This window comes from Eulemur rufifrons, chromosome 4 (genome assembly GCF_041146395.1).
Source record: "Eulemur rufifrons isolate Redbay chromosome 4, OSU_ERuf_1, whole genome shotgun sequence".
Lineage (NCBI taxonomy): Eukaryota > Metazoa > Chordata > Mammalia > Primates > Lemuridae > Eulemur > Eulemur rufifrons.
The window spans coordinates 83,795,849-83,820,465 of NC_090986.1; the positions used below are offsets into that span (position 1 = coordinate 83,795,849).

A 24,617-nucleotide genomic window follows, 5' to 3' on the forward strand; every position below is an offset into this window, starting at 1 on the left:
AGGTGGGCACAGAAAGGTCACCAGAACCTCTGCCTCCCGGAGCCCCTGGGTCTGCGGGTGGGTGGGGGTAGGTGCAAGCCCTGCATGCTGGAGTCCCCCAGTGACACGAGACCACCGTGTCCGGGCACCACCGGATGGCACCCGGAGAGCAGCCGTGAGTGGAAGGACAGGTTCGTCGTACCCAGGAAGAGCCGGGCACAAACCCCACACCCGCCACCACGGGCCTGGGCTCGGGCTTCACCACTCACTAAACCTGTTTCCTGTCCTGGAAACATGATGGGAAATGACACCTTTGTCATGTTGTAAGGACTGAGTGTTAGATGTAAACATCTGAAAACTACAAAATGGACATAAAATGGTGTTTTTGTTCTCTCTTAGGACAAAAGTTCCCGTCCGGCAGCAGGCCCCGCCGTCACCCAGCCCTGCCTGCGGAAGGTGGGGCCAGGTGACCACATTCCCCAGCCCGGTCACCGCCCCGCTTGGCCAGCAGGCCCAGCCCCAGTCCGGAGGCTGGGTAAGCAGCAGGACAAGCCACCCTGAACCCAGGGGAGTGGACTTTGCCCTAGAAGCCTGTCACGGTGGGACAGGGACGCTGCACTGGGCCACACCATGGCGAGCCCGCTGTGCCTGGTCCTGCTCAGCGCCTCCCTGGCTGGCCTCCTGTGGCCTGGGGACAGCGGTAAGTGGAGGTGACCCGAGGAGCAGGGACCGGCGGGCAGTCCGAGGGGATGCATGGGGGTGCCCCGGCCCTGCCAAGTCTGGCCTCAGGTGGCTGGGCTTGGACTTCCCAGCCAAGGGTATAGCAAGGCCAGCTGTGGCTTTGTGTGGGTGACAGTCATCGGATGAGTAGATTAGAGGTCACAAAGAGACAAAAACACAGGGACAGGGACAGAGAGGGAGGAGAGGGAGTGAGAACAGAGAATGACATAGAGAGGGGGGAGACAGATAAGGAGAGACAGAGAGAGAGACAGAGATAAGGCGAGATAGAGGGAGACAGAGATAAGGAGAGACAGAGGGAGGGAGACAGAGATAAGGAGAGACAGAGAGGGAGACAGAGAGAGGAGCGGTGTGGGGGTGCCAGGCAGTAGGGAGAGGTCCCCCCTCTGCTGCCAGAGCTGGGCACAGCAGAGGCGCATCCAGCCAGGGAGGGGCCGGGACGGGCCACCACCCTCAGCTGGCTCCACCTGGGAGGGGCTGCCCAAGGCAAGGCTGGACAGATGGGGCACCAGGCCACCCAGGCCCCTGGGCCTGTCCAACAGAAGAGGCCCAGAAAGGGGAGAAGCCAGGCAAGGCTGGGGAGATAGCAGAGGAGGGGCAGGCACCTGTGGCAGGTGCACAGGATTCAGGGGCCCGGGGCTGGTTTACATCCTGCAGAAAGTGGAGCACAGGGGCCCCGGTGTGTGAGAAGGGAGAGGAGTGAGGGAGAGACAGCTGAAGAGACCCCCATGGACAGAGGAGGAAGAGACCCAAGTAGGGGAGGGAAGAGGAGAGACCCTCACAGGGAGGGGAAACCGACCTGGGCAGGGGAGGGGGAGACCCGAGGGAGGCCGACTTGACCCTCAGAACCCACACTGACCTGAGGGCCCCTCTGCTGGGCAACACCCTCTGCCTCGCGGGGTCCCCTCCCTCATGCGCCCCACAGGAAGCTCTAGCTCCAGTCAAACCCACACGAGCCGTCTTCTCAGGCCCACCCTTAGCCCCTTCCCCTTCCAGCCGCCATCCCACCCCAGCCACACACAGGGGGCGCGCAGGGGGATTCTCCCCTCTGCCCAGCAGCGCCTGCCATCCAGGCCCCGCTCCTGCCCGACCACGCCCACCAGGCCACGCCCTCCGCACGCCAGGCCACGCCCCTGTCCCAGGCCAGGTCCTCCCCGCCGCCTGAGTGCTCCTAGTGGGCACCTGTGGCCATGTGGGTGGCCACGTGTACCTGCACCTGGGACAGGGCAGTGGAGGGCAGGGCCACGCAGCTGCCCTGTCGCCCTCGGAGGCCCAGCGGCCACAGGTGCACATGGCCTGAGGGCGGTGCCCGTCCCCCCCCCATCACGTCCTGTTGGGGACCTGGCCTCGGCACCCTTTGGAGGCCACTTCCTGGTCCTCGGGGGTGGCCCCTGTGTCAGTCTGCTGGGCTCCTGTGCCCAGCTCTGCCTGCGCGTCCCGGGGTTCTGCCCTCAAAGGGACAGTCGTCTGCCCTCAAAGAGACAGCTCGCCCTGCGTAGCCTCCTCCTAACTGATTCATCCATCCGCAAGAGCCCCGCTTCCGGCTAAGTCCACGTTCTGAGGTTCTGGGAAGGACGTGAGTTTCGGGCGACCCTCTTCAACCTGTACTGCCACCCGTGAGTGACTTTTGCCATCTGACTTGTGGCTGTAGTAGAATCAGACATGCGCGGCACACGCGGTGCTGGCCTCGAAACTAACCCCGTCCGTCAGCAGTCGCTAAAGCTGCGCGGCTGGAGCTTGCGTCTTCACATGCAGCGAGTTTAAATCCCCTCTTGGTGAGTTTTGGCCTTTTTGACTGAAAATATTGTTTGCTGGTAAAACGTGCTCAGACGCGATTGCTGACTGCACGAGTCCCTGATTTTGCCAGTCAACGAGGATAACCGCATGTTCGCCGACGGCCGTGGGCAGCAGCCACTGGCACAGCTGAACAGAGCTCCTTTCTGAGCCTCTGGAATTTTGGAGTTGCGTTAACGTCTTCAGACAAGTGTGTGAGAACTTTCTAATCGCCAGTCTTGCTTTACGCACATCAGAAAGTGTGGCTGCGTGGCCGGCTTGACAAGTCACATCAGCTTTCAATGAAAGCCCTTAAAGGTGCCTAAATTTGGTCCAGAGGGCTGAGCGTAAAGGCCAGGCCAGTGGCCCCGTCTTTCCTTCATTCATTCATGCAACAAGTATTTATTAAGTGCCTACTGTGCGCCGGGCTCGGGGAACACAGCTGTGATCAAACAGGCTGAGTCTTTTTCTAGGGGAGGGAACAGCACCAAGTCCGTCCGTATGTAACGCCAGAGAGTGGTTAAGTGCTGGGAGGAGAGAGGGCACTGGGTGCGGGCACGGAGAGACATGGCGGGGCAGCCTTGGAGTGGTCAGGGGGCCTCTGAGGGGACATGGGAGTGAGCCATGTGGGCATCTGGAAGAGAATGCTTCAGACAGGGAAGGAGGCAGGTGCAAAGACCCTGGGGTGCGAGAGTGTCGGGCACGGTCGAGGACAGCCAAGGGCCAGCGTGGTGGAGGGAGGTGAGTAAGGACCACAGAAGGTGAGGAGACCAGGAGGCCTGGCCTTGGGGAGCTCTGGCTTCTGTTCCAAGGCCAGTGGGAGCTGTGGCTGTGGGCTGCCCCTGGCTTCCTGGCATCACCCCTTCCAGCCTGTGCCCATCACCCTGTCCTCATGCCCTCAGCCGTCCAGCTCAAGGCTGTAGGCGCTGTCGTGCCTCCACCAGCTGGGAGGCGGGCAGAGGGGAACTGCACGGGTGCTGTGGAGGAAGGGGAACTCTCGGTGGGTGGCCTCGGACCTGGCGTGCCAGCCTTGTCCAGTGTTTCTCAGACTGTGACCTGGGAACCTCCCGCGTTCCTGGTGGGGCCTGAAGACCCACATTTTACCTCACTTCCCGGCATTCTAATGCACACACATTTGAACGCTACTCTCAGGTCTCCCTCCTGGCCGTGTGGCCTGCGTCCTTGCGGCCAGAGCCGTGTACGTTTAGTTTTCTCTGTGCTGCCCTACAGCCGGGGCGATGGCTCAGACTTGCTGCAAGGGGCAGACCCCCCCCACCATAGCCTGATGCTCTCCCTGCCTCTGATCAGTCCCCCTCTCTTCCTCTGACCCCTGAGAGAAACTTGCCAGCCACGCCCCCTCTCTTGGTGTCCCCCCCTGAGCTCCTCAGGCCGTGGTCATCCCAACACAGGAGCCAGTGGGAGTCGGGGGGGAGGTGGACATTCCCCTCCCAGCTTCCTAGTGCCCACCAGCCTCGTGTGGAGTCAGGTGACCAGCTGCTGCAGGGCGGGGACCCAGGTGCACAGATGCGCAGGGCACGTGTGGGCTGTTTTGGAGGGACGGGGCAGGGTCAGCAAGTAACTAGTTGCGCTGGCATCTGTGGGATAAAGTAGGTGTCGTAAAAGAAACTGGAATTTGGGAGGGAAAGTAATGTGAGGAAGGCATGAAGCTAACATATATTGAGCACCTTCTGTGTACCAAATTGAACACTAGTTTTATACACTCTTTAAAAGAACTCTAAGAAGTAGGTATTATACTTCCCATCTGCCAATGATAAGTAGTAAGTGACCAAGATGTATTATTTGAGATTCAAGACTGCTTGATTCTGCAATCCTATTTTTAAATTTTGGACATGGGGGTTTGGAGCTCTGAGATGAGAGAAGACATCTGTCAGGGTGAGAGAGTTGAAAACACGGAGTTCAGAACTAGTCAGTATGAGCGACGTCAACTTGGAGAGTCACCTGTATTATGATGGGACTGAATTTTCAGTGGAGAAAAGTACTGAGAGGACAGAGGGCCAAGAAAGGACTCGAGGGCCTCTCATGTCACAGTGAGAAGAGGACGAGGACTGGGCGAGTGAGGGACAGTGGCAGAGGGGTGGGGGCAGCATGCCACAGACACACACCTTAGGAGGGACACGGAGTGTCCCCATCCAGGGCATTTTAAACAGGAGATTATGACTCATTTGTGAGTGTTGTTTTTTAATGAAATAGAGTAGAATCATAGAAAATTTTATAGTAAGAACTATTTTTTACAAAATAATAGTAAGTACTACTTCTTGAAACTTGTTTTGATTTTGTGTGTGTGTGTGTGTATGTCCCAGGACTGCATGTAAATTGTACTTTTCAGAGCTCGTGATCAAAACAGTCCCACGACTCCCCACTAAACCAAGGGCGGAGGCCTTGAGGGCGGGTGGGGCCGGGGTGGAGGCCGCATCTCAGGCGGAGCACAGAGTGGAGCGGCTGGGAGGCCAGCAGTGACCACGGAGCACTCAGAAGAGCTCAGGGCAGAGGGCTGGGGCAGCCAGCTGGAGCTGGTGTGTGTGCGGGGGCTGTGATGTGTCCCCTCCTCCAGAGCAGGTGCCTGAGGCTGCACCTGGCAGAGGAGGCGGGAGGGAGGCCGCACCACCCCGCACAGCTCCCTCAGGGCCTGAGGAGTGTTTGGCCTTCTGCAGTGTGGCCCCAGCAGGATACTGCAGCTTGGGGGAGGCAGGTAACAGCCTGAGGAGCTTTCAATGTTGTGTCCATCCCTGTCTTCCAGTGTTTATTGACCGGGAACGTGCCAACAATGTCCTGGTGAGGGTCAGGAGGGCAAATTCGTTTTTAGAAGAGATGAAGAAAGGGAACCTTGAAAGAGAGTGTATGGAAGAGACGTGCTCATACGAAGAGGCCAGAGAGGTCTTTGAGGACAACGAGAAGACGGTAAGGGCTGGGAGACGGGATGCCAGGCCCACAGTGGGACGGAGCATGCTCAAGGGCCCTGCCTGTCCCCCGCCTGCCGTGGGCACCCAGCCATCCACCCCGGGGCATCCACAAGGAGGGGAGGAGGCTGGGGGGCCATCCGGCAAGGAGAGTGGGTGGAAGGGCTTGAGGAGTCAGAATAGCCTTGTTACTGGCCTTCAGTGGAGGTTTTTTCCACATTCTTGGTGATCATGGGGGAAAGAATTTCAGAATGCACCATGTAAGCCAAGCAAGCGACACCTTTTTATTGACAGCAAAAGTACACTCTCAGGGGACAGAGTGGCTGGCTGGAAAGAGCAGCTGCCCTGAGAGGAAGTGCTTTCAGATCTTTTGTAATCTTACTAATCGAGGGGAGGAATATTCAAGACCAAAGGGTTGGCTTTTGCTAAGAATTTGGGTAGTAATTCTTAGAATTGGGTTCTCTCCCATTTTCATATGTTATGTGGTTGTTTGAGAATGGTCATGCGGACTGTGAGGGTGGGGAAATTTTAAACCACAATGTAAAAGATATTGTCATTAGTCAAAGTTCAGATAAGGTGGCAGAGAGGGCTGACAGTCCCAGCGAAGCCGGTTCTTGCCTGTGGTGTGTAAGCCCCTTAGTTACCTCTGCCGGGCGGGGGGCGGGGGGGAGCGGTGACTTTTAACACCTGCAGCCATGGCAAACCCGTCTCCCAGTTCCTTCTCTGACAGCCGCGACCCTCCTGCCTGCGCACGCGCACTGCCACCTCTCCGCACCCCCCCCCCCTCCGCACCTCCCCACCCCTCACTCCCCACCCCTCACTCCCCACCCCTCACTCCCCATCCCTCACGTTATACTCCCCTCTCCTCACTCCCCAGTCAGGAGAACTTCATGTGTCAAGTCTACTTAAAGTGTAAAATAAAATACTATGCCAAAAAACAAAACTATCCACAGCAGGCGCTGGCGCCTCCCAGGGAGCGGGCCGGCTGGGTCCCGTGCCTGGGCTGCACCGGTGCACCCTGGACGCCTTGGACCGCGCCCCCCCCCCCCCGCCGCAACGCGCCTGCGCCTGCGCCTGCGCAGCAGGAGGGAGCGCAATGGAGCAGGCGGTGAATCCAGCACTGCGCCTGCGCAGCAGGAAAGCCCTGGCGCTCCCCCGGAAGAGGCGGGGCTTCCCGCCCAGACGTGGCTGAGCGGTCACTCGAGGCCTGGGACGGGGTGCGTCCCGGCACTGAGGAAGGCCTCGGCCACAGCGCGGCCCGCGGCCCGGCGGGACCTCGAGGTCACGGAGGAAGACTGCAGGCGCAGCTGCCACGCGGACGTCTCGCCTGCTCGCCTCACCTCACCCGAGCCTGCAGTCGCGGCAAGCTGGGATCGCCTGCGGACGTCACCTTGCAGGTCCGGCCGGCCGAGAAGAGCGCTGGGGGAGCTGCCCTCGGTGACCTTTGAGGACTAGGGTCAAGTTGCAAGTCGGGGCCAGTTCAAGCCGTTATAAATTGGAAGAATTTATTCATGTTAAATATACACTTTAGGCCGACGTAATTGAAGTTCAGGAAAATCTGGGGCAAACCAGGAAGGGCGAGCGGAACGTTCCCATTCCCTGTGAAGTCGCGGCGCTGTGTCCTGGCTGGCGTGTGGCGCCTCGTCCTCACTTTTCCCCAGGGACAGGGCCACGCGGTATTACTGGAGAAACTTGGACTTGATCTTGAGTGACTTTCTGAGGAAGAAATTTGTCATCTGCTTTGAGGTCGTCACATAAGTTTTTTGGATGAGTTGGGATTTTTAGACATTAAAACTCCCGGGGTGATCTGGGCGCAGTGGCTCACGTGTGTAATCCCAGCACTTTGGGAGGCTGAGGCAGGAGGATCACTTGAGGCCAAGAGTTTGAGGTTGCAGTGAGCTGTGATGACGCCACCACACTCTACCCGGGGTGACAATGAGACACTGTCTCAAAAAAAAAAAAAAAAATTTTCAGACATGACACCAAAAGAATGATTCATAAAGGAAAAAATTATTAAATTTGACTTTATCAAAATTAAAAACTTTTGCTCAGTAGAAAAAAACACTGTTAAGAGAATGAAAATACAAGGTAAGACTAACAAAATATTTGCAAATCGCATATCCAACAAAGGATTTGTATTCGGAATATATCAACTCTTACAACTCAAAAGAAGAAAATGCAAACTCAATTAAACATGAGGAACAGAAGACTTGAACAGCCACCGACCTCGGAGGCTATGTGGGTGGTAAGTACGTCGTGAGAAGATACTTAGCATTGTTAGCCGTGACAGCAGCGGTCCCCACCCTTCCTGGCACCAGGGACCAGTGTTATGGAAGACAGTTTTTCCAAGGAACAGAGGTGGAGGGAGTGGGGGGTGGGGAGATGGTTTGGGGACGATTCAAGCATATTACATTTATTGTGCACTTTATTTCTATTATTATTACATTGTAATATGTAATGAAATAATTATACAGCTCACCGTAATACAGAATCAGTGGGAGCCCTGAGCTTGTTTTCCTGCAACTAGACGGGGGTGATCTGTGGGTGATGGGAGACGGTGACACCCAAGGTGTGTTGCTTATGTCCCGTCTCTCCGTGACCTTGTTTTGGTGGCTGTCACTGCATAAAACCCAGCTTCACAGAGATGGGATGTTGTACGTGTAAGCAGGCTTTTCAGTGCCCTCATGGCGGATCTCAGGATATTCCACCTGGACTTTAATCCAGAACGTGTGGAGATTTGAAGGTGTCTCAAACATATAAGGCCACCATCATCTGTGATCTCAAGCAATCGATCCTCTTCTAGCGCAAAGTCGATTCACCTGGCTTATTCACAAACAGGTTACGGTCCGTCCCTTCCCAGTTCGGGGGTCTCTGTGGTTGGGAAGTGATGCTCAAACTCTTTTGAAAGCTGAGATAGGTGATCGTGCGCCAGCTGGGAGAGAGCAGTCTCTGGCTCTGTCTCCTTCAAAATCTCTGCTACTGTTTGAAACGTCAAAAATCCCAATGTTCATTCATCACCCTCATAATTCCAGGTTGGCTTTGAATGCAGACACTTTATCTGCCAACTTGAACACAGTTGTCATTCTCCCCTGAAGTGACAGATTGAGTTCACTGTGCAGGTTGAATATGCCACACAAGTAAGCAAGTTTTGCAACTGTGTCACTGAAATGTGCTGCCAGTGGTGACTGTTTTTCTAAAACAGATCTCTGGTGAGGCTCTTGTAACTCAAAAACTCTGACCAGTGATCTACCTTTAGAAATACATCTCACTTCTGTGTCTTAGAGAAGATGAGTCCATCTCCTCACAGAGCTACGTGAACACACGTGAGTTAGGGCATGTACTTTAATGTGGCTGATAATTTGAATCACATCCTGCAAAACATTGTTTAGTTCAGGTGACATTTTCCAGCTAGCCGGTATTTCTCTATGGATGACACGGTGCGTAGACTCACAGTCAGAAGTGACCTCCTTGACCCCAGTAGTGACCAGAAAGCCGTCCAGGCATGGCAGCTGCTCCATCCATGCATGTACCAACACAAAATGACCAATTCAGTTTTCCTGATGTGTAATCATTCAAAGACTTGAATAGTTCTCCAGCTGTGGTGTTGCTTGGCAACAAAGGTGCACATATCCTCGTGCACATCCTCCTGAAAAATATGTCACACAGCAACAATTGCCTTGTTGTCAATATTGGTAGACTCTTCAGCCTGGATTGTGTACCACAGTGACTCCTTAATCCTCTCCAACAATTGTTCCTCAATATGCTCTGCTATTTCGTCAATCCATCTAGTTAGGTGCTGGCCGAAAGAGGAACACGTGTCACTTTTTGAACTGCAGCCTCTCCTAAAAGTTCATGGCAGATGTCCGTAGCAGCAGGCAGGATCAACTCTTCACCAGTAGCAAAGGGCTTCTTAGCTTTAGCGATGCGGTTGGCCACTAGGAATGATGCTCTCAGTGCAGACACATCTGAAGAGGTGGCCTTCAATCATTGCTTCTGTTCTTCATGTTCACGTTTTTTTCTTTTAAAAAACTCCAAAGCCTCGTCTTTCAGTGCAGGGTGCTTGGTCTCCGTGTGGTGAAGCAGTTTTGAAGATTTCATGGCTTCACGGGATAGCGGTTGCCATGTATTATGCAAAGCGGGCTTGCAGAATGCAAATCACCTGGCACAGTGAACCCATAATTTTAGTAGGACTCTTGGTATTTGCTTTCAAATGCAGCTTTCATTTTGTTGGCAGTCTTAGGGTCTTCTGCTGTCTCATCATTGGGTCTTTCCCCCTTTCCAAAGACGCTCTCCAGCGATGTTTGTTTTTTACTCATTTTTGCTAGGGTTAGCTTGTGGGCTTACCAAGACCGTGACTGAGACAAGTGCCAAGGTGGGAAAGAGACACGGACAGAAGTGGTAAATAATACAATAGGCAGGCCACGCGTGGACTAAAACTAGTGATGGATTCTGACTTAAAGCTGCCACCGATGCATCTTAATTGTCATTTGCCACTCACTGATAGGGTTTTGATATGACTCTGCAAGCAATTGATTTATTATGGTCTCCCTGCAGTCAGACCTCTCTGCTAACGGTAATCTGCATTTGCAGCCGCTCCCCAGCGCTAGCATCACGGCCTCGGCTCCACCTCAGACCATCAGGCATTAGATTCTCATAAAGAGCTGCAACCTAGATCCCTCGCATGCAGTTTACAGTAGGGCTCGCGCCCCTATGAAAATCTGATGCTGCTGCTGATCTGACAGGAGGCGGAGCTCAGGTGGTGATGTCAGCGATGGGGAGTGGCTGTAAATGCAGACGAAGCTTCGCTTGCCCACCGCTCACCTCCTGCTGTGCAGCCCGGTTCCTAACAGGCCACGGACTGGTACCAGTCCTCGGCCCAGGGGTTGGGGACTGCAGCATTACAGAAATGCAAATCAAAACCACAGTGAGAACTACTACATATTTGTGGAATAAAAACACTGACAGATAACAAGTGCTGGTTACAATGTGGAGCAGGCAGAACTTGGGTACGCTGCTTGTGGGAATGCAAAGTGGCACCGTCACTTTGAAAAACAATTTGACAGTTTCTTATACAGAGTTACCATGTGACTCAGCAGTCCCATTCCTGGGTATTTGCCCTAGAGAAATGAAAACTTACTTTCACATAAAAACCTGTACATAAATGTTCATGGCATCTCTGTTCATAATCGCCAAACGCTGCGAGTGAGAGAAACGTCCTCTGTCAGGTGCAGCCAGGCACCGGAATACTCGGCGATAACGAGGAACAACTGTCGGTACGATGACTTGGGTGATTTCAAAGGCATTGTGCTGAATGACGCTAGTTCCACAGGTCGCGTAGTGTGTGGTTTCATTTATGCGACATTCTCAGGCAGCCATGACTGTGGGGATAGGAGCAGATCTCGGAGGGCGGAGTCTGCCGGCGGTGGGCAGGTGCGTGGGTAGTGTGGGAGAGCGTTTTGGGGGATGGAACTGTTCTGTGTCTGGATTGTGGTAGTGCTCACGGAAGTCTGTAAGTGTGCTGAAATTCATAGACCTGTACACCAGAAAGTTGATTTTGTTGTGGGCTAATTTTTTAAACAGAAGATTAAAAGGACAGAGTGTTCATTTCATAGTGCTGCCGTGACAAAGCGCCACCAATCGGGTGGCTGTGTTGTTGTAATTACACAGTTCAGCCTCTCACAGCTTTGGAGACAAGTCCAAAGTCAAGGTGCCCGGCAGTGTGGGCTGGTTCTGTAGGTTCTGAGAGAGACTGTCCAGGCCTCTCTCCTGGCCTCTGGCGGCTCCCAGTAATCCTTGGCGTTCCTGGCTGTCACTCCAGTCTCTGCTCTCATGTTCCCACGGCCTTCTCTCCCTGTGGCTCTGTGTGGACCCATCTGGTTCTTACGCGGGCATTTGCGTTGATTTAGGGCCCACGCCCGTCCAGTGTGATCTTACCTGGACCCTGACCGTAATTACATTTGCAAAGACCCTATTTCCAATTAAGGTTACATTCTGAGGTTCCAGGAGGACCTGCGTTGGGGTGGGTGCTATTCAACCTACTACAGATGGTAAAAAAAGTGAGACTGTGAATATTTTTTGATATAATACAGGCTTTTGATAGCCTGTTTTAAGCTGATTAGTGTAGCAATTAACATTTTTCCAACTAACAATGATTATTGACAAGCAAGCAATCATTTCAGGGGTTTTTAGCCTAGGTCTATTAACTAAAGACCATTCATTGATCAGCTAGAGTGCAGCAAGCAGAGCAAACCATTCTTGGTACAATCTGTTTCGAGGGGATTAACTTGAAAATAAATTTTTCAATATTCAACAAAGATGGTGAATTTAAGATGATTAAAGCCATGTCTTCACAGATGCAAAAGATCTGAATAGCTTCCCCCTTCAGATTGAATAGTTCTAGAACAATTCATTCCTAAAAGTGACCCCTGCTGGGGAAATATCCTATTCAGGTTGGGTTACTGGGTCATGGTTGTTATTGGTGTGAAATGTGGGTTTCCCCTAATGTATTTTTAATTTTTTTCTTTTAGAATGAATTCTGGAATAAATACAAAGGTGAGATTTCTTTTTATTTTAAGTGAGGGGGATATTTGAATTTTGAAAATACTTCCTGGGTTTCCTTTCTGCTCTTGTTTTAATCCTACTCATTTAAGATTTTTCTCCTCAGGGTGTTTCCTTAACAGTTATTGTGAAATAGTCTTTATCGTAATTTTATGCTAATTCTAGTTTTGTTATTTACTTAAATACAGATGTAAATCAGTTTATTCTTATTGGAGCATAGCAAATTCCATGACAATTTTTTAAAAATACAAGTGTATTAGGTAGAAGCAAAAATCAGAGTCTGAAAAATCGGACACCCCACGAAGCTGCCACCGGGCTCAATGCTCACGGCATCTGAGATGGTGTCAGTCACGACTACCTGGTGTCCAACTCTCTCAAAATGTCCGTGGGCCCTGTCTCCAACCCAGATTAGACAGCTCCGCCAGGAAATGAGAAGTCCCGTGTGGGTGTCGGGCAGCAGTCTGGGTTCTCATTTTGCCCCCACATCACTGGGAAGGTGAACCCCAACATCCTCTCCTGTCAAGGCCCGGCCCAGAAGCCAGTGTCACACTCTGGCCTGTCCTCTGTCCTTCCAGCTGCTGCCCTGTGGTCACCGGCCCAGGGCCCCTCGAGGGCTGTTGCCACGCTGTCAGAGAAAGCAGAGAGCCTGGCCGGTGGCCCACATAGATGCGGCATCGCCCACACGTGGCACGAGAGCAGGGGACACAGTGAGGGCCACACGGGAGGAGCCGCTCACAGGGAGACAGGAAGCCATCTCAGGTTACCTGAAAAGTGTGTGCCCAGGTCACCCCGCAGGGCGTTTCCACGCTGCCGGGAGTGGTGTGCAGACGTGGTTCCAAACCCTGTCTTGCAGACGGCGACCAGTGTGAGAGGAGCCCCTGCCAGAACCAGGGCCTGTGCACGGACGGGCTGGGGGAGTACACCTGCACCTGCCTGGAGGGCTTCGAAGGCAAAAACTGTGAACTGTGTAGGTTCCCCGCGCGCCTTCCTGAAGGGCGGACGGGGGGGGGGGGGGGGGGGGGGGAGGGGAAGCTAAAATGCCCGAGGAGACGATCTGGGCCACTTCTGACTCTGTTACCCTGTGGTGCACACGCTCCTCAGTTTGGGGCCACGATAACCGAGACACACAGTCACCCTCTGTCCCTCGAGAGGGTGCAGGACATTCATGAAGTGTGTGACCCGTTAACGTTTAAACGAGAACTGACTGTTTCCCTGGGACAGAAGGTTTTGCTGTTCATGTTCCTGAGACCCTGCGCTGTGATTCTAATTCACGGCCTGGTGTTTGCATTTGTCCCTGCAGACGTCAGTGAGGAATAGAGATCGTACAATGATAAAGCTTCATATGTTAATTAGTTCTACATGAAAAACTGACCAAGAGTTTTCTCTAATATCTCTAATACTGATTTTTAGGCCGGGCGCGGTGGCTCACGCCTGTAATCCTAGCACTCTGGGAGGCCGAGGTGGGTGGATCGCTCGAGGTCAGGAGTTCGAGACCAGCCTGAGCAAGAGCGAGACCCCGTCTCTACTAAAAATAGACAGAAATTATATGGACAACTAAAATATATATATATACAAAAAATTAGCCGGGCATGGTGGTGCATGCCTGTAGTCCCAGCTACTCGGGAGGCTGAGGCAGTAGGATCGCTTAAGCCCAGGAGTTTGAGGTTGCTGTGAGCTAGACTGACGCCACGGCACTCACTCTAGCCCGGGCAACAGAGCGAGACTCTGTCTCAAAAAAAAAAAAAAAAAAAAATACTGATTTTTAATAAAAAATTAGGCCATTATTAGATCAGTTTTGCCTAAGGAGAGAGATGTGCATTTCTTTTTTTTTTTTTTTTTTTTTTTTTTTGAGACAGAGTCTCACTCTGTTGCCCAGGCTAGAGTGAGTGCCGTGGCGTCAGTCTAGCTCACAGCAACCTCAAACTCCTGGGCTTAAGCGATCCTACTGCCTCAGCCTCCCGAGTAGCTGGAACTACAGGCATGCGCCACCATGCCCGGCTAATTTTTTGTATATATATATTTTAGTTGTCCATATAATTTCTTTCTATTTTTAGTAGAGACGGGGGTCTCGCTCTTGCTCAGGCTGGTCTCGAACTCCTGACCTCGAGTGATCCACCCACCTCGGCCTCCCAGAGTGCTAGGATTACAGGCGTGAGCCACCGCGCCCGGCCGTGCATTTCTTTTAAATTACTTAATTTATAATCTTTAGGCCGAGTTCTTAGATTGGATTACTTTTGAATGTTTCCTGATGGGAATACCAGTTCCGTGTATTCCGTTAGAAGTCCAGAGCTGCTCTCCTGCACACCGTTAGGCTCACTCGTCAGACACAAGACTGTGCAGACTCCCAGGGGCACTAGGAAAGTTTTCCAAAATTCCATCAGTGTTGGTCTTTGCACTGTAATTCTTTTCCCTCAAAACCCACACGCAGAGGTGTAAGGCGAGTTGCCAGGGCCACGCATTGGTAATGTGAGTTTGGAGCTGGAATCCATGTCCAGCCATGGGCAGGTCCAGCCTTGGACCTCGGGCCGGCCTGACTCCAGGCTACCTGCTGGTACCACGGCTGTCCCTCCAGCCTGCCTGCGTGGGGCAGGTCCCAGTCGCACCCCCAGTCTCCAGCGCCCTGCAGGCTGGTGCTCTCTCTGCGCCCCTCCAGCCGCCGCGCGGGGATCTGCCACGAGGCTCCGGCCTCCGCTCCAGCCCAGCGGCTGCTTGTGGGTGAGCAGGGGGTGGACGGAGCTGGCGCCCTCTGGCCAGCTGCAGCCTCAGTCCCCCCAGCCTGTCCTGAAGGCCAGCCCGCATCTCTTACAGTCACACGGAAGCTCTGCAGCCTGGACAATGGGGACTGTGACCAGTTCTGCCGCGAGGAGCAGAACTCGGTGGTGTGTTCCTGTGCCGGCGGGTATACCCTGGGTGACGATGGCAAGTCCTGCATCTCCACAGGTAGGGGCTCACAGACCACTCACGGGTGCCCCTGGGCCACAGAGGCCAGACCAAGGGAAAGCAGGCCAGCGCCGCGGGCGGGGATGTCAGCCCACTCTGGGCGGGCCGGGCAGGTGGTGGCACCAGAAGGACGGCCCTGGGACTCTGGACACAAGGTCTGGAAACAGGCCCATTATTTCTTCTACTCAGATGTGCCACTTAACCTCAGTTTCCCCGTCTGAAAAATGGACCAACGCTATGACCTAACTCCTTGGGTGAACGGGACACTGCGAGGACCCTGACGCTGTGCCCTGACTCCTGGGCCCCACACAGTCCCGGCCAGGGCAGACCTTGATGCTGCGCAATGGCGGTTGGCGACCACCCACGCACAGGCAGCCACCAGAAGGGCGGGGCTGGAGCCAGGAGCCACGGCGGGCCCTGGGCACCAGGCAGGGTGTGGAGGGAGCCGGAGCACCCCAGGACGGGCCTCCTCCTCGGGCTCCAGTGCTAACTGGATTTATTCTTTCTTTCACTGGGTGAGTCTGGACAACAGACTCCCAGAGGGCAGTGGCCACAGGACGGGCCGAGGAGCCCGCCTCCCTGCCACAGACCCGTGAAAAGGGCCCAAACCAGGCCTAACACGGGCACCTCGGGCCCGGGGCATGCACAGGCCGGTTCCTGGGGCCAGTGCCTGAGCGTCCCTCACTCGCCTCTCAGAGCCCTGGGTGACCGGCAGGCTTCCAAGTCCAGAGTGGTTTTCTGCCAGGCAGCTGCCACTGTCCCACCCAGGGACTCGCCACTCCTGAGTGTTTGTCACTACTCTGCTCACATTCTTCTGGTTGAAAACACCCTATCTCAACAGATATAATAAATGATCAAGAAAAAGTTCCAGGCCGGGCGTGGTGGCTCATGCCTGTCATCCTGGCACTCTGGGAGGCCGAGGCGGGCGGATCGTTTGAGCTCAGGAGTTCGAGACCAGCCTGGGCAAGAGTGAGACCCCGTCTCTACTAAAAAAATAGAAAGAAATTAGCTGGACAACTAAAAATATATAGAAAAAATTAGCCGGGCATGGTGGCACATGCCTGTAGTCCCAGCTACTCGGGAGGCTGAGGCAGGAGGATCGCTTGAGTCCAGGAGTTTGAGGTTGCTGTGTGCTAGGCTGACGCCATGGCACTCTAGCCAGCATGACAGAGCAGGACTCTGCCTAAAAAAAAAACAAAAAAAAAACCCAAAAAACCAGAAAAAGTTCCAAATAGGTCCTTGAAGTCTTGCCTCAGTTCCGAGACACGAACTCTCTCGGCAGGGAGGGGCACGGTGGCTCCCGCCCCGGCAGTGGCGTCTGTGCTTGAGCTGGTTTAAAAATACTTTACCTAAAGGCATTTCTCCACAGGCATGCCAATATTCTTTAATTCCAGGAATAATCAGAATCAATTTAAAATCAAGTGTGATGTCTGAAAGTAAAATCAGGTAAACTACTTCCTGCTGCAGAAAGCTCTGTTCTAACCCGTGGGTGAGCTCAGTCCCGTTCCCGCAGCAGGCGCTGACAGGTGTCAGCACGAACGGGCGCGCTGCGGGCAGAGGGCCCTGGGCTCCAGGCGCGGCCCGCAGACCTGCACGGAGCAGCAGACAGAAACCGAGTCGCGCTCATCTGGGCTCAGCCGCGGCCACGGAGAGGCCCTGTCTTCCCTCCTCCTCTCCCACCGCCGCCTTCCCGCGCTGTCGCCACACAGAAAGGAGACTTCTACGCCCGGGCTTGGCGCTTTTAAGGAGAGCTGTCCTCCTAGGCGCCATCACACAGGCCTGCGTCACACGGCTCCTTGTGCCTCAGGGTGTTTGCTCAATGTCGTTCCTTCTGCCTGGAAACTGTTTTCCTCAACATTTTATTAGAGAGACTTTTCAAACATACAGCAAAATCAAAAGAATTTCGCAGGAGCCCCAAACACGCACCCCCGGATGGCACACGTGCTCGCCCCCGCCAGGCTGTCAGGACTCCTTTCCGGGCTCGCCGCAGACGCCGTGTGCGCCGTCCACGCGCCAGCCTGCGACAGGGCCCGGCGCTCCCGGTTGGCCGCTAGAGGTGCAGCTGACACGCAGACGGCCGCACCCACCTGCAGGCCCGGCCCTGCCAGACGTGGAGCCTGGCCCAGGACACCCCTCCCGGGGCCGTGGGGGCCGTGGGGGCCATGGGGCTCCTGGCTGTGCTGAGGCCCGCCTCTCTCTTGCAGAGCCCTTCCCCTGTGGGAAGCTTACGCTGGGGCGCAGGAAGAGGTCAGCGCCCCAGGCCGTGCCTGAAGCCACCGTGCCGGAGTGGTACGAGCTGGATGCCCTGCACCCCACTGAGAACCCCTTGGACCTGCTTGACCTCAACCAGACGTACTCCGAGGAGGACGGCAGTGACCTTGTCCGCATCGTGGGTGGCCGAGACTGCAAGGAGGGGGAGTGTCCCTGGCAGGTAGGTGGCGCTGGCCCCTCTGGGCCAGCTGGATTCTGCCGGGAGGCAGCCCCAGGCCTCCGGGAATGGTGGTGAGGAGGCGCAGGCCTGCTCTGGGACTGGGGCGTGGGGGCGGGGCACGAGCACACCTGTCCCGTCCTCCACGTGGCCCCGACCTTGCGGCAGCCTGAGGTGAGGAAGGGGCCGGGGCCCGTCAGGAACATACTGTCCTGTGAGGCACAGAAGAGAAAGGCACAGGTCCCACCCCAGAGCGTCCCGAAACCTCACTCTCCCCGGAAGGAAACAGGGTTGAGGCCAGGGTCGGCGCCGCGCCCTCTGTGGCAGTCGCCAGCTCCCGGGCGGGCCAGGCCTGTGTGCGCCTCCGTCTCCCTGGAGGCAGAGGGGTCACTGTCCTCGCTTCACTTCCAGTGTGGTCATTTCTTTTTTTTTTTGAGACAGAGTCTCACTTTGTTGCCCAGGCTAGAGTGAGTGCCGTGGCGTCAGCCTAGCTCACAGCAACCTCAAACTCCTGGGCTCAAGGGATCCTCCTGTCTCAGCCTCCCAAGTAGCTGGGACTACAGGCATGCACCACCATGCCCGGCTAATTTTTTCTATGTATATTTTTTAGCTGTCCATATAATTTCTATTTTTAGTAGAGACGGGGTCTCGCTCTTGCTCAGGCTGGTCTCAAACTCCTGAGCTCAAACGATCCGCCCACCTCGGCCTCCCAAAGTGCTAGGATTACAGGCGTGAGCCACCGCGCCCTGCCCCAGTGTGGTCATTTCTTTCACCCAAACACGAAGATCCTGAGAGGCAGACAGTACCTGAGAAAAGCACATCTGTTTATTTTCAGAGGTGAAAGTCACAGACATTGCCAGACGCCACAAAGACACACACAGGACTCTCAGTTAAACTTGCAATTTACAGAACCGGGGAATTTTCATGGAAAATGTCCCAAGTATCACATGAGACACACACGAAAAATTATGTGCAGTTTATGTCATTCGAGTTTAAGGGGGCATCCTGTGTCTTATCGGGCAGTCCTCACGTGGGCTGGAAGTTGTTTCCAAAGCCACTGTGGCCTCCTGCACACAAGACTCCCAGGGCCACCAACACCCTGCAGGAGCTACCTCAGCAGCCCCCCCACTGTGACCTCCTGCGCAGCTGTGCGTTGTCTGAAGCACAGAGCCCGAGGGCAGGAAGCAGCGGGGGCCACACTGATCCGTGGTTCACTGAGCACGTTTGCTGAGAACCTGCTGCGTCGGGCTCTGAGCTGCGTGTGGTGTGCACGGGACACGCAGCCACACGGCTGCTTCTCTGACGTGTAGAATCTGAGGCCAGGAAGGAGCTGGGACCCACATCATGATGACCCGAGGTGCTGTGTGTTCGGGGTCAGGAACGTGGAGCCAGCGGGGCACCCGCGGGCTCCCTCACAAGCTGCCGAGGGGCTGAGGCGTCGGGGGACCTGGTTTAGCCGGGGAGGGTCCCCTGTCACGTCTGCCAGGGGTTGCAATTCCTGTTTTACCTGCTTCAAGTCTTGGCGAGTGGCCTCATCCCTGTCTCAGACGTCCACGTCTTAGGAAGATTGACCTTCCCCGGTGCGTCACTCTGGTGGGATGATGCGTTGGTAAATTATGCAAATAATTATAAATGCAAAAAAGGCAAAGCTTTACTACTTCCTAGTCGTGAACGTGTCCAAGAATCCTTTTAGGTCCCTGTTGTTTCACTAACCCACACACACGCCAGCCGATCCCTGTCACTTAGAGCTGTGGTCCCCAAACCCCCGGCCGAGCAGGTACCGGTCCGCAGGGTCTGCGGCCTGTTACGGACCGGGCTGCAGAGCTCCACACCCCCACCCCGGTCTGCAGAAAAATTGTCTTCCATGAAACCGGTCCTTGGTGCCAGAAAGGTTGGGGACCACTGGCTTAGAGGACGGGGAACCCCCTGGAGAGGAAAACCGCCAAGCGCTGGGCTGCAGATGTGCGAGCCGTGTGCTCCGGGGAAAGCGTGTGGCGTGTCTCACGTCCCAGCAGTGCTCCGCCCGGAATGTTCCGCCGGGGAGGAAGTCACTTGCAGGATGAGCCACAGGGGCTCCCAGGACATTACCTTGGAGGTGGTGTCTCACACACCGCGGAGAGAGGCTTGAGTTGTGGGCCCGTCCAGTCCCAGGGAGTCGCACCTGTCTAGGCAGCTGTTTCCCCAAAGACTGGCATCAGCCGTGCAGGCCACAAAGGTTTTTGTCACAGTGAACGTTTTTCCCAAAAACACTTGAAAATATGTTCTGTGCGTAATTAGAGAGTGCTGTGACAGATGGGGAAGACATGAAAATCAGTCTCTCAAAGCGAGCTTGTGGTGGGGGGGAGGATGACAGCAGGAGAACTGCGCGGATGGCGGAGGCTTGGCGCTTAGGAGGCCCTTGGTAAAGGTCTGCCGCCTTGCGCAGTGAGCCTGTCATCGGCTGCTCCAGAGAGGCAGGCGAGAGGGTGGAGGCCCAGGGAGGGCGGGTCACGCTGGGGCCCCCAAGAGGTCGGCTGGAGCCCGGGTGGGACCAACCATGGGTGGGACGCCCGGCGGGCGCAGGACCCACCAGCTCCAGCAGTGGTGGGCGGGGGTGGGGGCGGGCCTGTGCCCTGGGCCTCCTGCGCTCTGGAGAGCTGGGCAGCCCGGGGGTGTCGGGACACAGGGGCCTGCAGTGGTGCGGGAGACAGGGGCCTGGCTGGCCGCCGCGGCAGCCCCACTGAGGGCAGACGTCCTTGTGTTCCCGTCACAGGCCCTCCTTGTCAACGAGGAAAACGAAGGGTTCTGCGGAGGCACCATCCTCAGCGAGTTCTACGTGCTCACCGCGGCCCACTGCCTCCACCAGGCCAAGAGATTCACCGTGAGGGTGGGTGAGTGACGCCCACGCCCAGGGCCTGGCTGCTGTTCAGAGAGCCCTGGAGCTGGTCGGGGACGCGGTGAAAGTGGGGAACGCTCGGGTGGGAGTTGACGCACGGGTAGAGGATGAGGAAGCAAGCGGGGTGGGGGAGGGGCGGCTGCTCTGGGAGGACGTCCCACAGTGCTCCCCCTTCAGGCCCCCAGCACTCTCTGAGCACCCCATGTGCGGCCTCCCGTGTTTTCCCTCGTGGGGTCCTTTTGTTCACATCTACCGTTGTCCTCCAGACCCTAGAGCTGTCCAGTGCAAGCCACAAATGCGAATGAATCACGGTGCAATTTGAAATTTTTTGTAACATTAAATTTTCTATTAAACGTTTTAAAATATAGAAAATCAGGTGAAGGCTGGCCTCAGTGGCTCATGCCTGTAATCCCAGTGCTCTGGGAGGCTGAGGCGGGAGGATCGCTGGAGCCCAGGAGTTGGAGGCCGCAGTGAGCGGTGATCTCGCCACTGCGCTCCAGCCTGGGCCACAGGAGACCCTGTCTCTAAAAAACAAAACTAAACAAAAATAACCAGATGAGGTCAATTTCAATAGTATATCTTATTTAACCCGATATATCCCGAATATTATCATTTCAACGTGTGACCAATTTAAAAGGCATCAGGAAGATACTCTGGTTCCTGTTTCTATTCTGAGCCTGCAGTTTCACGTGGCAGCGCGGCCCGGCAGGTGCTCAGCCCCGTGGGCTGGTGGCGCCGAGCGCGGCTCAGGCCCGGCAGGGGAGGCCCTGGAGGCAGGGGAGGCCCCGGAGCCCGCGCCGCGCTGAGCCCGCGTCTGTGGACAGCGTGGACGGGGAGTGTCCGCACAGCCCAGCACACACAGCTGCCTGGGGGGTCCCCGGGTAGCCAGATGGAAGGACGTCTTTATCTGCGTCTTTGCACTTTCCTATATTTTTCAAATTTCCCAAAGTGACCATGTGCCATTTTTTAGTACAAAAAACAACTTCTTTTACGAAGTTCCCGGGGAGCATGCGCAGAGCCCCCTGGGCTGAGCCCCGCCCCTCTCGCCGCCGCAGGGGACCGGAACACAGAGAAGGAGGAGGGCGGCGAGACGGCGCACGAGGTGGAGGTGGTGGTGAAGCACAACAAGTTCGTGAAGGAGACCTACGACTACGACATCGCCGTGCTGCGGCTGAAGACGCCCATCGTCTTCCGCGTGAACGTGGCCCCCGCCTGCCTGCCCGAGAAGGACTGGGCCGAGTCCACGCTGATGACGCAGAAGACGGGCATCGTGAGCGGCTTCGGGCGCACGCACGAGAAGGGCCGGCCGTCCTCCACCCTCAAGATGCTGGAGGTGCCCTACGTGGACCGCAACAGCTGCAAGCTGTCCAGCAGCTTCACCATCACCCAGAACATGTTCTGCGCCGGCTACGACGCCCAGCCCGAGGACGCCTGCCAGGGGGACAGCGGGGGCCCCCACGTCACCCGCTTCAAGGACACCTACTTTGTGACGGGCATCGTCAGCTGGGGAGAAGGGTGCGCCAGGAAGGGCAAGTACGGCGTCTACACCAAGGTCGCCACCTTCCTCAAGTGGATCAGCAAGTCCATGAAGACCCAGGGGGCGCCGCGGCCCACGGCCCCGCCCCCGCCGCCCGGGTCGCCCCACCCTCCCCATTAAAGGTCCTGGTGGGCTGCAGCGCGGCGTCGGCTCTGTGTTCCTGCTGCCGCCTGAGCAGGTGGCTGCTGAGGTCTCCCCACCGCGGCCATCGTCCGCGTGCCCGTCCTGTCCCCTCCCTGCTCTGTCGCGCTGGGCAGGCGAGCGTCCGCCTGGGACGCCAGCTCCTGCCTCTCCCTAGCCAGGCTGGGGAGTTTTATTCTCTGTGGGGCGGCAGCCGTGGCTGCAGGGAGGACGCCCCGCCCTGTGAAGGCCGGCCCTGTGCCACCCGTCTTCTCCGGTCCCCACCAGCCATGGCCAGCACCGTGAGAGCAGGTGTCCTAGGTTCCCGGCCACGCACAGAAGCAGGTATGGCCTCACCCAGAGCCCCCTCCGGGCCTGGGTCTCTCTTGAGTGTCTCTGGGAAACGCTCTCCCAGGGGCCTCCCTGGTGGGGAAGGGTCCAGAACACCCCTTGTCAGCGCGGACATCTTTCCTTGACCTAAACGACTGGGTGCTCTTCAACGGCACCGGTGCCCAGGCTCCCCCCCAAATTGGAGCTTGCTTGGCAAGGGGGCTCAGACTTCATCCCCTTGGCCGTGACCACATGGGGTGGCCACAGCGACTCCCAGCACAGTGGGTGTCAACCCTGGCTGTGCTTAGGCCCTTCAGGGCCGCAGCCCTCCTGTGTGCACGGCCCAGGCACTGAGATCAGTCTCCAGGGGGCTGGCTAGAAGCTTCCAGAGCTCCTCAGGGGATTGCACTGTGCAGGTGGCTGGAGTGGCCGTGGGCCCTCCCTCCTCTCCTCACACCAGAGGGCCAAGTTCTCGCCCTGCCACAAGTCAACGCTGTCCCTAGGTCCCTAGGTCCTCACGTTAAGTGGTCATGAAAAGCAAATGGACTCTGAGTAAGCGGAAAAGGTCACCTCAGACAGGGCCTCCCACGTGTTCCAATGTCCTTTGCATTTTTCGTACCTCCCCTAAGCAAAGTTTAAAAGTTCTAGTACAAAAACTCCCCCAAAACGTCATGAACAGGATGGAGCTTTTGTAAACAGGAGATATCGCAAGGTTAGGAAAAATCAATGGGAACGAGTATCCAATTTCCCAGAAACGGTCTGGCGGTGAGCGGGAGGGTGTTTGGAGCCGCGTCTGCAGGAGCCACCACGCTGTGCCGGGAGGACTTTGTGGGCAGACGCGGTCTCCAGGGCACCCTCCTGGCCCCAGCGGCAAACCTGGGCCCGAGTGTGTCTCGAACCCCGAGGTCCCCGGGCCCAGGGCATGCGACCTCCCCAGGCCTCTGCCCCGAGGGGCCCCTGTTGTGCGAGGATGGCGCACTGCTCTGCACACCTTGGTGACGGGAAGGAAACTGAGGCCTGAGAAGGGCGGGGGAGGTCTGCAGTAAGCGAGGGACGCTGTGGGGACGCCGGGGCTGAGAGCACAGGTCCGAGATTCCCGAGGCTGGAGGATTTCCTGCCCTCTGAGCGCCATTGTCCTCCTCGTCAGCTGTTGAACCCGCTGGCTCCGGCTCCTGTTGGCCCAGGGAGGGTGGAGAGCGGCAGGGCCGGGGCAGGAAGAAGGAGGCATCTGCCCTCTCCAGAGCGGGAGGCGCTGCGATGCCACCGCGATGCCCATCTCCTCCCAGCCCCCACCCCTGCCCTTGATGCCGGGGCCCCTGGGGGGGCTTCACCATGGGGAGTGGGAGGGCGGGACCCCGGCCCCCTCAGGAGGATGTGGAGCCATCTGTGAAGAAGGGGACAGGTAACAGGACGCTCCAGCAGGGCAGTGGTTGCAGACCCCGCCCAGCTGTGCAGAGAGGAGCTGTCCCAGCAGGACAGGGCCAGCGCCAGCCCCAGGCCTTAGTGTGAAGCCACAGGAAACCAGATGTTCAGAGGAGCTTGGAGCGTCACCCCAAAAGTGATTCCTTTAAGGTGCCTTTATGCAGGCAAAGCCAGGGACACACCCTCTTCCAGGGAAGGCACAGGTGTCACCAATAAGGGGACAAGCGGGCGGCTCATGTCCTGGTGCCAGGCTCCCGGAAGGGCACGCCTACTTGGCAGGGGGCTGAACTCGGGGACAGCGAGGCAAACCCCACTGAGGATGGCCTGGCCGGGTCAGCAAGGCCAGAACCACCTTTGCACCCGCCTCAGTGAGGCTCAGGGGCCCATACGGGGGGACATCGGGGGGTTCCCATCAGACAGCCCTGGCAGCAGTGAGCCCACATGCAGATGGGGCTGTGGGGAGAGAGACAGAGACAGAGTCAGAGAGACAGAGATGCATAGAGAGACAGAGACAGACAGGCAGAGAGAGACAGCGAGTCAGAGAGCCAGAGATGCAGGAGAGACAGGCAGAGAGACAGAGACAGGCGGAGGGAGGGAGGAGGAGGAGGATCGCCCGTCGTGGGGCCCTCCTGTGGGGACGCCCCCGGCAGGTGGAAATGGGGAGGCGCGTGCCGAGCACATTTCTAGGGGTGCGGAAGGCCCCGGTCACCCTGTGCTCGCACTGCAGGGAGACCGGCTGTGCAGACCTGAGGACGGGCAGCGGGGTGCCGGGACCCAGGATGGAGCAGACGGGACCCTGGGCAACAGGCGGGAGAGGATGTGGACTGTCCCCACAGGGGGACAGCGTGGCAGAGCCCCCGTGGGCAAGACGCCAGTGTGGCTGGGTGTGGCGGGAGGCCCAGCTGGCCGAGGGTCTTCCGAGCTGACAGGCCACGCGTGCACCCTGCACAGCTGTGTTCCCGCCCCACCCTCCAGTGCGAGCTCTGCCCTACCGGCCCC

General features: G+C 56.5%; 2 protein-coding genes across 4 annotated transcripts in view; one reads left to right on the forward strand and one right to left on the reverse strand.

Annotated features, from left to right (window-relative positions):
* The window catches only part of GRTP1 (growth hormone regulated TBC protein 1), a 199,161-nt gene that overhangs the window by 49,438 nt on the left and 125,106 nt on the right, over window positions 1–24,617 (reverse strand). The gene's annotated exons all lie outside the window — the stretch shown is intronic.
* Window positions 518–21,878, forward strand: LOC138383009 (coagulation factor X-like). 2 transcript variants are annotated; one of them, XM_069467781.1, is made up of 8 exons: window positions 518–679; window positions 5,249–5,409; window positions 11,936–11,960; window positions 12,820–12,933; window positions 14,775–14,906; window positions 17,111–17,337; window positions 20,087–20,204; window positions 21,265–21,878. In XM_069467781.1, exons 1-8 carry the CDS (start codon window positions 610–612, stop codon window positions 21,864–21,866), a joined length of 1,449 nt encoding a protein of 482 aa, XP_069323882.1. In that variant the 5' UTR covers window positions 518–609; the 3' UTR covers window positions 21,867–21,878. The 2 variants fall into 2 exon arrangements, with proteins under 2 accessions (XP_069323882.1, XP_069323883.1); XM_069467782.1 differs by having other exon boundaries at window positions 519–679; window positions 20,087–20,194; window positions 21,265–21,364.

What these genes read in the sequence shown, in the direction of transcription:
- LOC138383009 (XM_069467781.1), top strand. Translation starts at nt 610, where the DNA reads ATGGCGAGCCCGCTGTGCCTGGTCCTGCTCAGCGCCTCCCTGGCTGGC. An exon ending in ATTCTGGAATAAATACAAAG is followed by an intron (nt 11,961 to 12,819) that starts GTGAGATTTCTT and finishes CCTGTCTTGCAG; the next exon opens with ACGGCGACCAGTGTGAGAGG. An exon ending in GAGATTCACCGTGAGGGTGG is followed by an intron (nt 20,205 to 21,264) that starts GTGAGTGACGCC and finishes TCGCCGCCGCAG; the next exon opens with GGGACCGGAACACAGAGAAG.